The sequence below is a fragment of the Lacerta agilis genome, chromosome 1, assembly GCF_009819535.1.
Source record: "Lacerta agilis isolate rLacAgi1 chromosome 1, rLacAgi1.pri, whole genome shotgun sequence".
Taxonomy (NCBI): Eukaryota; Metazoa; Chordata; class Lepidosauria; order Squamata; family Lacertidae; genus Lacerta; species Lacerta agilis.
Genome location: NC_046312.1, coordinates 10,912,036 through 10,927,340, shown reverse-complemented (window position 1 = coordinate 10,927,340; position 15,305 = coordinate 10,912,036). Strand labels below are relative to the sequence as shown.

The 15,305-nt window shown below is 45.3% G+C and overlaps 1 protein-coding gene across 1 annotated transcript in view; it reads right to left on the bottom strand.

Moving 5' to 3' along the window:
* The window catches only part of NUDT14 (nudix hydrolase 14), a 52,321-nt gene extending 39,884 nt beyond the window's left edge, over positions 1 to 12,437 (bottom strand). The window contains exon 1 of the mRNA XM_033138184.1: positions 12,267 to 12,437. Coding sequence (XP_032994075.1) covers positions 12,267 to 12,347 — 81 coding nt within the window. The 5' untranslated portion in view covers positions 12,348 to 12,437. The remainder of the gene's footprint in view (positions 1 to 12,266) is intronic.
* Between the last annotated feature and the right edge of the window lie 2,868 nt (positions 12,438 to 15,305).

Genomic DNA, 15,305 nt, shown 5'->3' with positions numbered 1-15,305 from the left:
GCAGATTTCCCCAGGCCACACACCCCTGCCAGTCAGTTGATATCACTGGGTGACATCACCTGATGGGTGGAGTTGAATCCTGCTGGGTGCAGCTTCACCAGGGTGCTGCTCGCAGGGGACGCACTGCTGAAGCTGACCCCAACCTGCAGATAAACTTTGACAGATGGGCAGGATTTCCCACCTATCAGTCGCCTGACACCAGGTGATTGACAGGGGTATAGCCCCACCCACCAGTCAAAGCTGGCCTGACGGGTGAGGTGGAGATAAACATCCGAAACAAAAAAGATCCTAACCCTGAGATATGAGAAGGTCACAAGCAGAGTGCGAAGGTGCTCTGAAAACAGCTGCATATTCCTGCATTGCAGGGGTTGGACTAGATGATCCTCAGGGTCCCTTCCAACTCTGCAGTTCTATGATTATATGATCCCTACCCCCAGCAACTTGTATTTAGAAGGATAATATTTCTTCTGATTAATTTTATCATGGCTAACAGCTGTTAAGAAGACCTGTCATCTGTGATTTGCAGAGAAGCACGAATGTTCCACCACATATTAAATGCCATGTGAGTTCACAGTCTCAAACACCACCGTTTTTCAGACCTAGATCTCAACACCTGAGGAAGAATGGGGTGGTAGAGTGCTGGGGTGGTAGAATGACCTGTATCACTTCAGAATGTAAGGAGTGTTGCATGTGTCTCACAGTTTTGAATGCTTCCTGGTGTTAGGAGATCCCTGCCAATAAAACACCAGCACAGCAAATCTCCAGGGCTTGATGAGCTGCATCCAAGTGTACCAAAGGAGCTTGCGGATGTAATTTCAGAGCCTTTGTCTATTATCTTGGAGAATTCTTGGAGAACAGGTGATGTCTCTACATTTAGCTGTTGAGGAGCCGTGCGGTGTGCATGCCAGTCTGAACCACCCCAAAGAGCAACAGGGAAGGAGGAACTATCCTTGGTGGTTCCTCTCATCACTTCAGTGACATGCAAGAAAAAGCCACATTTGAGACGGCAACTCCACTTTCAATTCTTAAAAGAAACAGAACCGCTAGATCTAGCCAGTCCATTGGTAAAGCATATGTAATGATATTTGCATTTTCCAGCATTGCTTAAATGAGAGGTTTAAGTTTCTCCCCAGTCACCTGTACGCTTAAGGGTACCAGATAGCCAACAGGCCAGGGCTCCTGCACCTTTAACAGTTGTGCAGAAGATAGAATTTCAGTAGGTGCACTGCAAACTACACCTCCTGAAATTCCCTCTTCTACACTTTTATTAAAGATGCAGGAGCCCTGCGCGCGCTCTCTCTCTCTCTCTCATGCATTTGGTCTAAGGTTACCAGACGTCCCCGTTTCCCGGGGACAGTCCCCGGATTTACAAATCAGTCCCCGTACAAAATCCATTGAAGTTGAAAAGTGTCCCCAGATTCATTGAAAAAAAATATGGTAACCTTAATCTGGTCACCCGATGTAGATTTCGTTTATGCTGTGCTTCTCAGTCACATCACTGCTCCAAAAACTCTCTTCTCCAAACTCTGGCTTTACCTGTTGAGGGACAGGGCGCCACCCATTTACCATCTTGCACTGAGCCTATCATCATCATCATCATCATCATCATCATCATTTCTACACTGCCCTTCATTTGAGGATCACAGGGCAGCTTACAATATAAAAACACAAAAATGCACGACATAACCAAGTAACCAACAAGAAGAAGAACACCACCTCCCAGTTTAAAAGGCATTGATTGTTTAATCAGTCATCTAGGGTTGTCCCACACAATGGGGCACCAGAGTGACATCTCTCGGTCCTGCCCTTTGGGGGGGCTCCACACCTTAACGTGGAGGCAGCCATAGCTGGGAAAGTGTGTACTTGCATTCAGGTGGTGGCCGGTTACATAGGGGGATGTTGATTCATCAACATCAACTTTGTTGGACTGGTCATGTTGTTCGGATACCTGATTATTGTCTTCCAAAGCAACTACAGTGGTACCTCTGGTTATGTATCTAATTCGTTCCGGATGTCCGTTCTTAACCTGAAACTGTTCTTAACCTGAAGCACCACTTTAGCTAATGGGACCTCCCGCTGCTGCTGTGCTGCCAGAGCACGATTTCTGTTCTTATCCTGAAGCAAAGTTCTTAACATGTAGCATTATTTCTGGGTTAGCGGAGTATGTAACCTGAAGCGTATGTAACCTGAGGCGTATGTAACCCGAGCATAGCTGTCAACTTTCCCCCCTTTTTAAGGGAAATTCCCTTATTCCAAATAGGATTCCTCGCAAGAAAATGGAAAAGTTGACAGCTATGAAGCCTAGGTACCACTGTACTCTATTCCGAACTCAAGAATGGAAAGCAAAATACTGGTGGACAACAAAAGAGGTTTAAAGATGTTCTCAAGGCAAATCTAAAAAAGGTAGCATAAGCACTGGTAACTGGGAAACACTGGCCTGCAAGCGCTCCAGTTGGAGAACAGCCTTTACCAATGGTGCCATGGACTTTGAGGAAGCACAAGCTCAGGGTGAAAAGAAAAGAAAAGAAAAAAGAAGGCGGCAGCTGGTGACATAGGGGGGGGGGGGAATAAGTTTTTTCAAAAAGCAAAGTCTCCCCCAGTCTTATCTAGATTGAGTTTCAGTTTGTTGGCTTCAAGTTACAAGAAAGATATTCTGACTAAACATCAGGAAGAACTTTCTGACGGTAAGAGCTGTTCAACAGTGGAACAGTCTCCCTTAGGGGGTTGTAGAGCAGGCTTCCTCAAACTTGGCCCTCCAGATGTTTTGAGACTACAATTCTCATCATCTCTGACCACTGGTCCTACTAGCTAGGGATCATGGGAGTTGTAGGCCAAAAACATCTGGAGGGCCGAGTTTGAGGAAGTCTGTTGTAGAGTCTTCTTCCTTAGAGGTTTTAAAGCAGAGGTTGGATGGACATATATGTTTAGTGTTGAGATTCCCGTATTGCAGGGGGTTGGGTTAGAGAACCCTTGAGGTCCCTGCCAACTCTACAATTATATAATTCTAATCCCCCTTAATGGCTCACCATGGGAAGATAGCTTGGCTTGATTAAATTCCAACACTTGCCTGATCCAGGGACTAGAGGGGTCTGGCACCCACAAACTCACTGCAATATTTTCCCTATGCTAAGTGCCACAGATAGCCCAGCTTGTTGGAAGGCAAGTATGCACCTGAATCAGACAGACTCACTTTGCAACAGAAATTAAGGGGCTTGTCTTCCACCTGGAGTTGGTGAGTGCACTCAGACTTAGGGGTTTTCCACCCAGCCCCACCTAGGCTCGAAGCTGCTCACAACAAATAAACAAAGTCCACAAAACAGGGCAAGACACCAGGCAGATTAGAAGCCATCAATAGAAACATTATTCAGCCACTGCATCTGAAAGCCTTCCTTGAAAGCTGGGTTTTGCAGCCCCTCCTGAAGGCTAGCAAGTGCATGCTCCGGCAGACTTCTTCTGGCAGACTATCCCACAACCCTGGGGCAGTGACTGAGAATGTCTTGCTTCTTGCGCTGCTTGTCTCTACCTCCCGCAATGATGGCAAACAAAGCAGAAAACTTGAGGGCATTCTTGATTTGAGGGGAGGGGCCATATGGGAAGAGGAAGCCTCAAAGATGTGGTGGTCCCAGACACTAAAAGGTTGGAAGCAGTAGCTGGGCCAGAAGCTATTTGTGATGTGTGCTTGTTTATTTTCTTTCTTTCTTTTTTAAAAAAATATCAATGGTATAACCAATAGGACAAACAGAGTAGTCCAGCAATTCAAGGGGGGGAAAAAAGAAAAAAAAACCAACAATCAAGTATGGGCAGGTATAAGTTGAGGAGACAAAAGGGATAAAAAATATTGAAAGAAACTTGTACAAAAGAGGCAATGCTGCAGTGTTCTAAGATAAGACATAAACAATGGGTCAAAAACTTGTATAATCAAAAGCAGCACTAGATGATATCATATTTGGACGGAGTTCGTCATCTATGTGACTGCGTCACTAAATAAGCTTTAAAAAACCCACCAGATAGTCTAATGGGTCCTCTTCCCCCCTGAGAACCCGGCATTGGTGGGTTGGTTTCTCTGATGTTGCTAAAAATAAGACTTTTAGAAACCAATTCATAATAGAGAGAGCACAGAAGCACGCCTTCCAGTGCTTGTTTATTTCTGGTGTTGCTTGGAGGCCTTTTTAGGTTTAACAAATAATAAAATAGTAAGAATATTCCAAGAAAGTGGTTTCACCTCATCTTTGTTAGCACGCAAAGGGCACTGTGCCATAGAGTCTAAAGAAGGGTGCAAGCAAACAGAGTTGACTTTTGTTTTCATGTGGCAACCATTCCCAGTTCCGCAGAATCCCGGAACGGCGCTGGGGGAAGAGAGTTCCCAAGGATTATGTCGATTGTGCCTCTGGCTGTTGCTGGCACTCAAGGGTGTTGCACTCACATCCAGTGTTTGAAATTCCCCAGGTGCCAGGTGCGTTTTGCTACTGGCGCACAGCCAATGGAACCCATGTGGAAATTTCTGGGCTCCAGGCTGGTGACCACGGTTTTAAAACCTCTGCCTTAGTCCATTTCTGTTTCCACTGTGTAGGTTTCTCCTTCTTGCATACTGGGACAATTAAAATGGTTGCTAAGAGCAAGCTACAGTCGAACAATGTAGTTGAAATCACAGAGTTGTAGAATCATCCAGTCTAACCCACTGGCGAACAGACATTCCATTGCGGTGACCATAACCTAGGTTTAAGCTTATATCCGAGTTTCTCACACCGCTCACGTCCGGCTTGCAGGCTTCCTGCAGACATCTCATCCGGCACTGTAATGGGCTACATACACCACTATTCTGATCCAGCAGGCTCTTCTGGTGTTGGTTTGGTTTTTAATTCAATTACACTCCTCCTTTCTGCCATGGAACTCAAGGCAGAACACATACTGTCTCCAGCCTCCCAGCCATGCACTAACCAGACCTAAAATTCGTTTCACAAAGCTGATGCATGAAGACCTGTGATATGGGCTGAGGATCTAGCCCACTCTGATATCTTGGAAGATATGGCATTTACAGTGGTACCCTGGTTTACGTACTTAATCCGTTTCGGGTTACAGTATGTAACCCAAAAAGGATGTAACCTGAACAATTCGTTCTGCACATGCGCAGACCGAAAAAACCCCCAAACCCTGAAAAAACTGCGAAAAACGGTCTGCGCATGTGCAAATCGCACGCACGTCGGGTTGCGCTTCCGGGTTAGCGGAGTTCGTAACCCGAAAAGTACGCAACCCGGAGCGTATGTAACCCGAGGTACAACTGTATATATCTCTGCCTCTCCATCCACATACCCCATGCTGTATAATGTTCTTGTTAAGTACTTTAGACATGTGTAAGAAACGGAAAGAAAAGCTATAAACTAATGAGTAGAAAACTCATTTGTTTTGGTTTTTTTCAAATCAAGATGAATCAGAAGCAGTAGATGATTATCACACCACTGTGTTGTGTTTATCTGAGCATGCACAGAAGCCACTATAAGGTCTGCTGCCCTCCAAGAGAGTTTTCATGCCTTTAAGTGAAACTGCTCCTTTGGCAACAACACCATGATAGCAAAGAGAAAAGGAAAAATCTGCCTCCTGGGCATCACTTAAAGCAGGAGGTGGAAATCTCAAATAGATTAATTGAGCAAGTTTTAAGATGTTATCTGCTGTTTTCTTGTTTCGTGTTATTACAGACTGTACACTGCTGTTGTTTCAGTTTTATGCGTAAACCTGCAAACAAGCACAGCCTACAACCGATGAAAAGCCACCAATCTTCCCTACCCGTCTTTGGTTATTGCTTCCCGATAAAAACACTCTTAGCAGTATAAGGATTTCACTGATGTAATTAAACAAGCAAGCACTGGTGTCATTTCTTTCCGTGCAGCAGTGTGCACCACAAATGCTACCTTCTGATAGGCAAAAACTTTCCCATAGTTTCACCGAGCAGATTCAAGGAAAGGACACCACTCACCTTGCAGAGTTTGGTCCTTCTTTTGCCTGTAATGTAGTCATCACCACTCACCACATCTGTCCCTGCAAATCCTATTTCCTGTTCTATTCATGAGGTGCAGCAACCTGGAGCTTTAGAGATTGCCGCCACACTTTTCCCATGGCCTTCTCACCTCTCCTCTCCCTGAGCAAGTACCCCATTCCCATTGTTCTCCCCTGCTGGAAACTGCTGTCAGATGTTCACTTATCCCTAATCTCGCTCGCTGCCTTTGATTTTCTTTCTAATCCAACAACCTGTCAACTGGGGCATCGGCCCATGTCCAGGCCAGCTGCTCTGTCCCAGGCTCCAAGATTCTCTCCCAGACTCCATCTGAAATGGTTTTAGGGGATTCTGACCCAGCAAGGAAAACGTGAAGCAAATAATTAATGTCATATCTATCTGCGCTCATGACTTTGGTGTACCATTAAGCGCCCCGCCAATGAAGGAAAGTAACCTTTTAAAAGTTGCTTTAAACTTGGGCGTTAATGTATTAATGAAACCCTGGTCAATGTTTAAGGGACATGATTGAGGACAAGCAAGGTCTTTGAGGAAGGCAGTGAGAAGATGCTTTTTAATTGAGAAGCGATCAGGAAAAGCCAATCTGCATATAAGCCTCCCAATTTGGACGGAACTTTCTTGCACACCTGCAGCTTTAAGGCAGAACTGCAGAGCAAATGTTTAGCAGCTAAGTGTAAAATATGAACATTGAACATGGGCAGGTGGTTAAGATGCATTGCTACAGCACTGCAAAAACTCAGTGTCCCCTTCTCAGGCAAGTAGGTTGCTGCTCCCCCCGCCCTCTTTACAGACCTTTTTTTCCAAACTTTTCCTGGCGTGGAGACCAGATGGTGGGAACAGTTTCATCTGTTGAAACTGTACAGGAGAAAGGCCAGTAAAAGTAAAATAGAAATGGGGAATTCCACCTGGGATAAAGCACAAAATTAAGGCTACCAGTTCCCAGAGCCTGGGGGAACTTGTCTATTTTTTTAAAGTTCTTAGGAACCATCAAAACTCTGTCATGGTGGCTGATACTCTCGCACCTGATGAAATTTCCTCCTTGATCCCTGAAAGTACATGGACTGGATCTTTGCAAACTGTAACTCTTGTTAGAAAAGCTGCCTTCCTTCAGATTTCTCAGGATGGGAACGCTAACTTCTATGACAATTACCGGTAACCTTCTCTGTAAAGATTTTGAGCAGACTGCTTGCTGTTTCTTAAGAGGCACTGAAAAGCCTCTGCTAGGATGATACACTCTATTTGCACTCAGTATCTGACCTTTCTTTTTCTTTTTTTAGTACTGTATAATCCTAACTCCACCAATTTAGATAGTTCTTTTTTTAAAAGAAAAGTGCACAAATTGCATTGTATGTCTCAGATATGGCTCAAATGCTTTCATTTTGTACAGGAATTTAAAGGAAAATTAAACAAGAAGGGTTTGAGAATGCGTAGAGATGTACGCAAAAATATTCATATGTCAGATAACTGAAATTAACGTCCGGCAGGTCCAGACCCTGAGAAGGCAACCTTTTTCCAGGTGTGTCTGTTCCCATTAGGGTGTTGCAATGAAGAAAAAGGCCTTGACTCTTAAAAGGTAGAGGATCCCAATTCAGGGCCTGGACCTGATGACTTTAAATTACAGAATGGTTCATTTCCTTTCTAAAGAGTGAATATTGATGACGCTGGGGCATGCATATATAAAACACACACACACACACACACACACACACACACACAGAGGGAGAGAGAGAGATAGCATTAGACTAGCTTAAGATAATAACATGCTCATAGATTAGCACTCCAAATAGCTTTTCATTAATTTTAATCCTTGTGCTAATTTACAATGCACACCGATATACTGATTTATTTTGTGTTTTATAGCGAAGCATAAACTCTGAATTCAAGATATGAAGCTGCCCTATACCAGGAGAAACCACTGGCTCAGCATTGCGTTTGGCTAGTAGCAGCTCCCAGGTCTTGAAGCAGGACCTTTCATAGACCCTTCAAATTGGAGAGGCCAGGAATTGAGCCTGGGACTTTCTGCAAGAAGGAGCTATGATCCCCTCCCTTAAAATATCTGTATATCTCAGCTTCTCCATTTCACATCCAATGTAACCCTGCTGCTATTTTTTGTAGCCATATACACATGATGTTATCCACAATCCACAGAGGGCTAATGCTTCAAGCCTTAGCTTCCAAGAGATATCGATGATGCTTACGAGAAGCATCCAAAAGAGGGTTCTTGATTAGATTCATCTTTGGTCTATTCTTCTGATGTTCTTAAAGGAAAAATGGGGTGGGGGGGCATATTGTGCTTTTACCACCTTTTAAAAATGACCTTGAGAAATAGGATCTATTAAAAAAAATGTGTCTAAGTATTACAACTGCTTGACAAAAATCAGCTGCGAAGCAGCACTACACGACCACTATTCACCATTGAATGGTCAACCCTAAACCATGAGATCCACCTGTTCCTTCCTGGCAGATCCCCAAAAACATGGAGAGCCGTACTTCCTATAAATATTTGAAAGAGACTGAAATATCAAACCTGCCCCAGGCCCAAGGCTAGTAATGTAAATGTGCAGCCCAATCCTATGCTTGTCTACTTGGAAACACCGCCAAGTGAGTTCAGTGGGGATTGTTCGCTAGTAAGACCGCAGCCCTTTAAAAATGTACCGGTATATTAAAATGTTCTGTTATTCTCCACTGGAAGCTAATGAGGAATAATGACAATTGACAGCTCGGCTCATTCAAACACACCAGCAGAGAGGATCTCATCATCAGCCTAGCAAACTGAGAACATTTGAATTTCCAGCAATGTGAGGAAAACTTTGTCAACACTATTTTAAACCCAGACTGTATGAGCAAAAAGGGAGTTTCTGTTAAAATGTCTTAACTGTTCATCAGTTCAGAGGAAGGGAACATTTAATAAAAGACAATATATTATTAAATCCATTTAAGTTGGTGGCCACCACCAGTGTTAACCCGGCACTGTGCTTTATTTTCCAATTTGCAAGAACACTGACCTTGCAGAAAGGTGTTTTATATTGAAATTGCAATAGCTGTGAAAACTGTGCAAGACATTTAAGAGTGCCGTTAGCCATCGATCTTCCATGTACTGGGACAGTAGACCTCTGAGTCATAGAATCACAGAACTGTAGAGTTGGAAAGGGACCATGAGAGTCATCTAGTCCAACCCACTGCAATGCAGGAATCTGAACACAAAATGCTGAGATGATGCCTTGCTTTGGGGGCTTCCCAGAGGCACCAAGCTGATTCTGTCCTCTTTCTGGACAGTAAATTGATTATAATGATAATCATAATTTAGTACCATGCTCCCATCTGCAATGCCGCCATGGAGTGAGATAATTATTTATTTATAAAGGGGATGTCTAATTGGAAAGAAGGTGTACTTGCCAGTGAAGAACACGTTCATTGATGAATGAGACTTCTTTTTTGTATCTAAATAGTGTCTACCTATTTATTTATAGTCTGCGTGTTAGTGAAGGCCTTTTGATATGCCTCTTGATTTGATCAACCTTCCCCCTCACTTCCCGCCAACACATTTTCCCAATCACTATGCAGATTTTAAAAAATAACAAATAAAAAAATGCCCCCATCTACAGACATACCTCGGGTTAGGAACACTGCGGGTTGCACGTTTTCAGGTTGCGGACTGCACCGAACCCGGAAGTTCCCGGAAGGGGTTACTTCCAGGTTTTGGCACTTGTGAAAATCCGGACCCATGGCAACCTGTGTTGGTAGTAGGTTTAGGTGATTTTCATTTAAAGTAGCTGTTATGTACTGAGTTGAATAGGATCCAAAAGGCAGCAGTCTGATTGGTCCTAGAACAACAGGATCCAGAATGCAGCAGTCTGATTGGTCCACAGGAGCCACCCAATCCAGCTCCAGGTGGATACCTGAAGGAGTGTCTCCACCCCCATCATTCTGCCCAGACACTGAGGTCCAGTGCCGAGGGTCTTCTGGCGGTTCCCTCACTATGAGAAGCCAAGTTACAGGGAACCAGGCAGAGGGCCTTCTCGGTAGTGGCACCCACCCTGTGGAACACCCTCCCACCAGATGTCAAAGAAAAAAACAACTACCAGACCTTTAGAAGACATCTGAAGGCAGCCCTGTTTAGGGAGGCTTTTAATGTTTAATAGATTATTGCATTTTAATGTTCTGTTGGAAGCCGCCCAGAGTGGCTGGGGAAACCCAGCCAGATGGGCAGGGTATAAATAATAAATTATTATTATTATTATTATTGGCATACAGGAGTATCCCGGAATTAGCCAATCACATGGGGCCCATTGTGTAAATAATGTATATAAAGCAGACGTTTTGGGGGAACTTCCGTTCCTCGCTACTATGAGCTGAATAAAGAGCATGAAATCCACACTTGACTCCGAGTATATTTCAGTAGCTCAAAAACTCCTTTTCCATTCTTGTTGAGATTTCACCAAAAAAAAAAAAAACCCTCAGCAACTTTGGGCGAAACAAAACAAAACAAAAAGGCATGCCAGAATCCTGGGAAGTCTAGTTTCTTAATGCTGCTGAGAATTGTTAGGCAACCTCTATTCCTCTCACAGAGCTATAATTTTCAGAATGGTTTAACAGATAATCCCTCTTCCCAGAGAACTCTAGACCTGTAGCTCTGTAAAGGTCTTCCTAATAATTCTCAGTACAGTTAACAGACTACAGCTCCCAGAATTCTTTGGGGCAAGCCCACAGCTGTTTAAAGTGGTATGATGCTCTTTTGGATGCATAGTGCAAATGGGGCTATAATAGTCAGAATTTCACTGTCCCCATCAAGGGTAGTTGCCAGAAACGAATGCAGCCAGAAAATTCCAGCCGGGCCATTCTTGCTAGGAGTGTGTGTTGTGTTTGATGACACAATGCTGCCTGTGCACAGATGGCTGCATCTGTTGTGTATGTAGCAGAGGACTTGCCTTTTTACCTCAAGGTGCTCCTCAGGCTCCAGCAGCTGTGGGGTGGAGGATACAGCTCCCCACCAGCATTGCTGAGCACCCATAAGCAGGAAAGCTGAGGGAAAGGTGTGCTCAGGGCATGGAAGCTCACAGCACACTTGGGCAGTCTCAGAATGGGAAGCATTTCCTTTCCAAAAATAAAATCACTCCATGCACAAGATCGCTAGCTATTTGGTAGAGACACGGGACAGGGCCTTTTCGGTGGTGGCTGCTCCCAAATGCCTTCCCTAGAGAAGATGGACCGGTTCCCTCCATGTCGATCTTCTGCTGGCAGGTGAAGACAAGCTTTTGGGAACTGATGGCCACCTGTCACATATGAATTAGACGTGATTCCTGCATTGCAGGGGGTTGGACTAAATGACCCTCCGATGTCCCTTCCAACTCTATGACTCTATGATTATATCACTGCGTTTAATTAAAGGGCTGGCGCTGTGCTCCTCTTCTTGTAATTACTGTATTGGCATGGTTTCAACAGATTATATATATGTGTGTGTGTGTTTAATTTTATCAGTGCTTGCCCCCCATTCTTTTAGCGATTCTTATTTTTATCTGCAAGCCGCCTTGAGTCCCGTCAGGGGAAAATAAACATACAATAATTTTTAAAGCAAAAATTGTGCCTCCTTCCCCCACCCCCCTTGCAGGTACGGAACTCTGCACATGCCCAGAGCCACTCAGAGGATTCGGTTTTTTTCTATTTCTGTGCCGCTTTTCTTTCAAGTGAACCCCAAAGCGGTTTACAAACCATAAACTACAAAAACAAGCAGCATAAATAATACGGGGGAGGGGGGAATCAAAGCCCAGCAAATCATCCTCGAAACCGCTACAACCTATAGAACACCGTTAACAAAGCAACAACTAAAGAAATATGAAGCTGAACATCGCAATTAAAGCCTAAGTCCGATCACATTTGCACGTCCGAGTTTATAATCTATATAAAACAATATCTTGGGGGTGTGGGGAGGAGGGAGCTGCTGCCCCTCTCGTTCGGCAACCAGGACCCCTTCTACGAAAAAGCCCACGTTCTCTGCCCATGTGCAAAGTGCTTACCCCCTGGGACAACTGTGTAACCCCCGCCAGGCTTGAGCTCCGGCACCTCTCCAGCGGCGGGGGAGAGATAGGGGCCAAGGATGAGGCAAGGCGCCCCCTCACGCCGGAGCCTCCGTTTCCGAAGCGCCGGGCTTGCGTCGAAGGCGGCGGCCGGCGAGGCCTAGTCCGGGCGGAGGGAAGGCGGAAAGAAAGCGCCGGCGGCGCTTCCTCCTCGCTGGGCCGCAGACCCTCGTCGCCGGGCTTACCTGGCGGTAGCGGAGGCGGAAAGACCGCAGGTACTTGGAGTGGTCGCAGGGCCCCACCGCTAAGTCCTCGATGGATTCCATGGGGGGCGAGGAGGACGACGACGAGGAGGAGGAAGCAGCACCTTCGCCTCGGAGATGCAGCCCGAGAGAGGAGCGAGGAGGAGGGAGAGAGAGAGGAGAGAGGGTGAGCGGCCTCTCTCATGTATATATAAATATGCCGGAGATGTTCTGACTGGAATATGCACCCACCCCGTGGCTGCGTGTACATAAGACCTTTAAATCACGCACACAGCTTCTCCCTCCACCCCGCCCCAAATCCTGGAAACTACGGTTCCCTCCCTCCCCATATACACACACAGAGAGAAAACTACAGTTCCCAGCACCTTTAACAAACTTACACACGCAATCACAGAAAGAGATCAGAGTGCTTGGCATCATGTGTAGCAAGTCCCCGTTTTCTCCGGGAGGCTTCCTCCCAGCTGAGTTATTTGCAACTTGAGAGAGCATAAAACACTCTTCTAGGTAACCTTCGTGAAATAGTAATAATAGTAATAATAATAATAATAATTTGTTATTTATACCCCAGCCACTCTGGGCGGCTCCCAACAGAATATAATAAGGACAGCATATTAGCTCCATGCTGCACATGGTAGCAAGTAGGTGAGCCTCAGAACATCTGGTGAGCATATCGCAGACAAAGTTTGACAGGTACATATATTGTACCATACAGGTTGTTTGTTTGTCTGCAGAGGCTTTCAACCTTTTTGGGTCCACGGCTCCCTTGACCAACTGCCTTCTGTCCGCGGCACCCTGTGGGGCTCAGGAGCCCAGTTAGGTCACCCCTTGCCTGCAGCCCCTCATCCCTTTTCGAACACCCTCCCTTGAGGAGAGTTCCCCCAGTCTCTTCTCCCCTCTCCTTGGGAGTCCTCTGGGCAGCTGTTGCTGCTGCCGCAACCCCTGGTCTCTGAACTGCCCCCCACCCCAAAGAGAGCTGCCTCCTCACGCTGCCCCACAGGGGCCTGGGAAGCACCCCCTGGCCAGCTCCAGAGGCACCATTCGCCTGGGGAGCTTGTAGCCAGGGCTGCTGCAACGAACAGCTCTGCAAGCCTTTGGGAGGCCGAGATGCAACAGGGCATCGGAGGAAGGAGGGAAGGAAAGAAAGAGGGACAGAGGCCAGTGTTGCCCATGGCATCCCTGACCATCATTCAAGGCACCCCAGGATACCACGGCCCTACTGTGTTTGAGATAGAAATGTGGTAGTTATATGGTCGGGGTCGGGGTGTACTCTATTCTTTTAAAATTATGCAGCAAAAATAGCTGGGTTCTGCAGCCATTATCCTCCCTTGGAGGTATTTGAGCAGAGGTTGGATGGCTATCTGTCATGGCTGCTTCAGCTGAGATTCCTTCATTGCAGGGGGTTGGACTAGATGACCCTCGGGATCCCTTCCAATTCTATGATTCTGTGATTCTAAATTGAGTAAATTTAACCATTTCCCATAACTTCCTCTTCTGCACGACATCACTTGTTTATTTGTTTGATTTATTTGCCTGCCCTTTTCCGCAAGATCCCAGGGCAATTTAAATATTGAAAGTAGTTTTGACGGGGTACAATCAACCGAGAGAAATGAGTGGGCCCCAAAAATATCTCTTTCAGGGGTCACAGGCCAGGGTGTAAAGAGGTGCCTCTTCATCGTATGACAGAAACTACATAACAAAAGTGCTAGACACACCTGGGTGGTGATTGGTTTCCACAACTGGAATCCTCTTCTGGAACCATGTCCAGCTAGTTGTTTCCGTGGCAACCACTTCCTTCTGCTCTTTAGTCATGCAAAGGGATACAGAACAGGCTGGGCTAGAGCCAGTAACCTAACAAAGAGACTAGCTTGTCTGCTTCAGCTGCTTTTCTTTCTACAAATCCACACCTTGCCGAAATAAAACCACGGTTTAGGGGGGGAGCTACATTCATTCTGCTGCACCCTTGTACTGCCCAAATCCTATAACAGTATTTTGTGGACAATGGTGGTATTTTTGAGATTCCTCCATGCCTGTTAGCCAGAGTGCTGCCTTTCCCCTATGAAGCCCAGACTGTATCGCTGCCCATATATCACCCGGGTCAGGGGGCAGAAGAATTGTGGCCGCACGGGGCCTTTCTGCTTAAAGGAGCCATAGAATCGGTCAGTGCATCCATGATGACTTAACATTTCATGCTGTATTCCTCCTCTCGTAACCCATGGTTTGAGAATCCCTGCCCTAACCTACAACTTAACAAGCCACAGGTGGCTTTTAAAAAAGGAAAAGAATAGGTATTAAATCTTCTGTTGCATGTGATAATTATGTTTATATATGGGTAACTGGGTGCCTTGCTTGTCATCTCGGTGGTGAATCTTTAACTAAGACCTGAAATGCCAATTAGATGATGTCACTGTCACATTAAAAGGCAAAGCAGCAGATGGCCGGAATTTCAGAATAATGTTTTAGTACAATCGATACATTCGCTTAAGTAGTGATTAGCAAACAATTGCGTTTGTGTTCATCAGTCTTGCTGTTGCCTAGAAAGTGAATACAAACCAGAGACGAAACGACTGTGACAAATCTGGAACTTCTGTTCGAGAATCTATTGCTGCCCTATCAAGTGTTAGGGAGTGTTAGAGAGACATTTTCCTTACTGGCAGCCAGGTATCAGGAAAAGGCAACCAAGCTATCCGATCTACAGATGAGGGATTCTGGGTTGTGGCTGTTTTTTTTTTTTTTTAAGGCACATGAAGGGATTAGATTTTTTTTATTAAAAAAAGTTAGCAAAATGAGGATAATAGTAGAAGAACTGTAATAAAAAATTCCGTTTCATTTTTGCCAGGGTTGTTTCTTGTTTGCTGCTTCCGTTCCAGGTGTTGCAAGCATGAGCTATTTAAAAAAAAGGATATTTTGTAATCCGTAGGAAGGACATTAATTACCCTGCATTTCACATTGTGAGTAATCTGAAAATATTTAGGCAATGCTACCGGATTTAGTGCCCTTTGAATGAGAGAACACTGGAGAGGG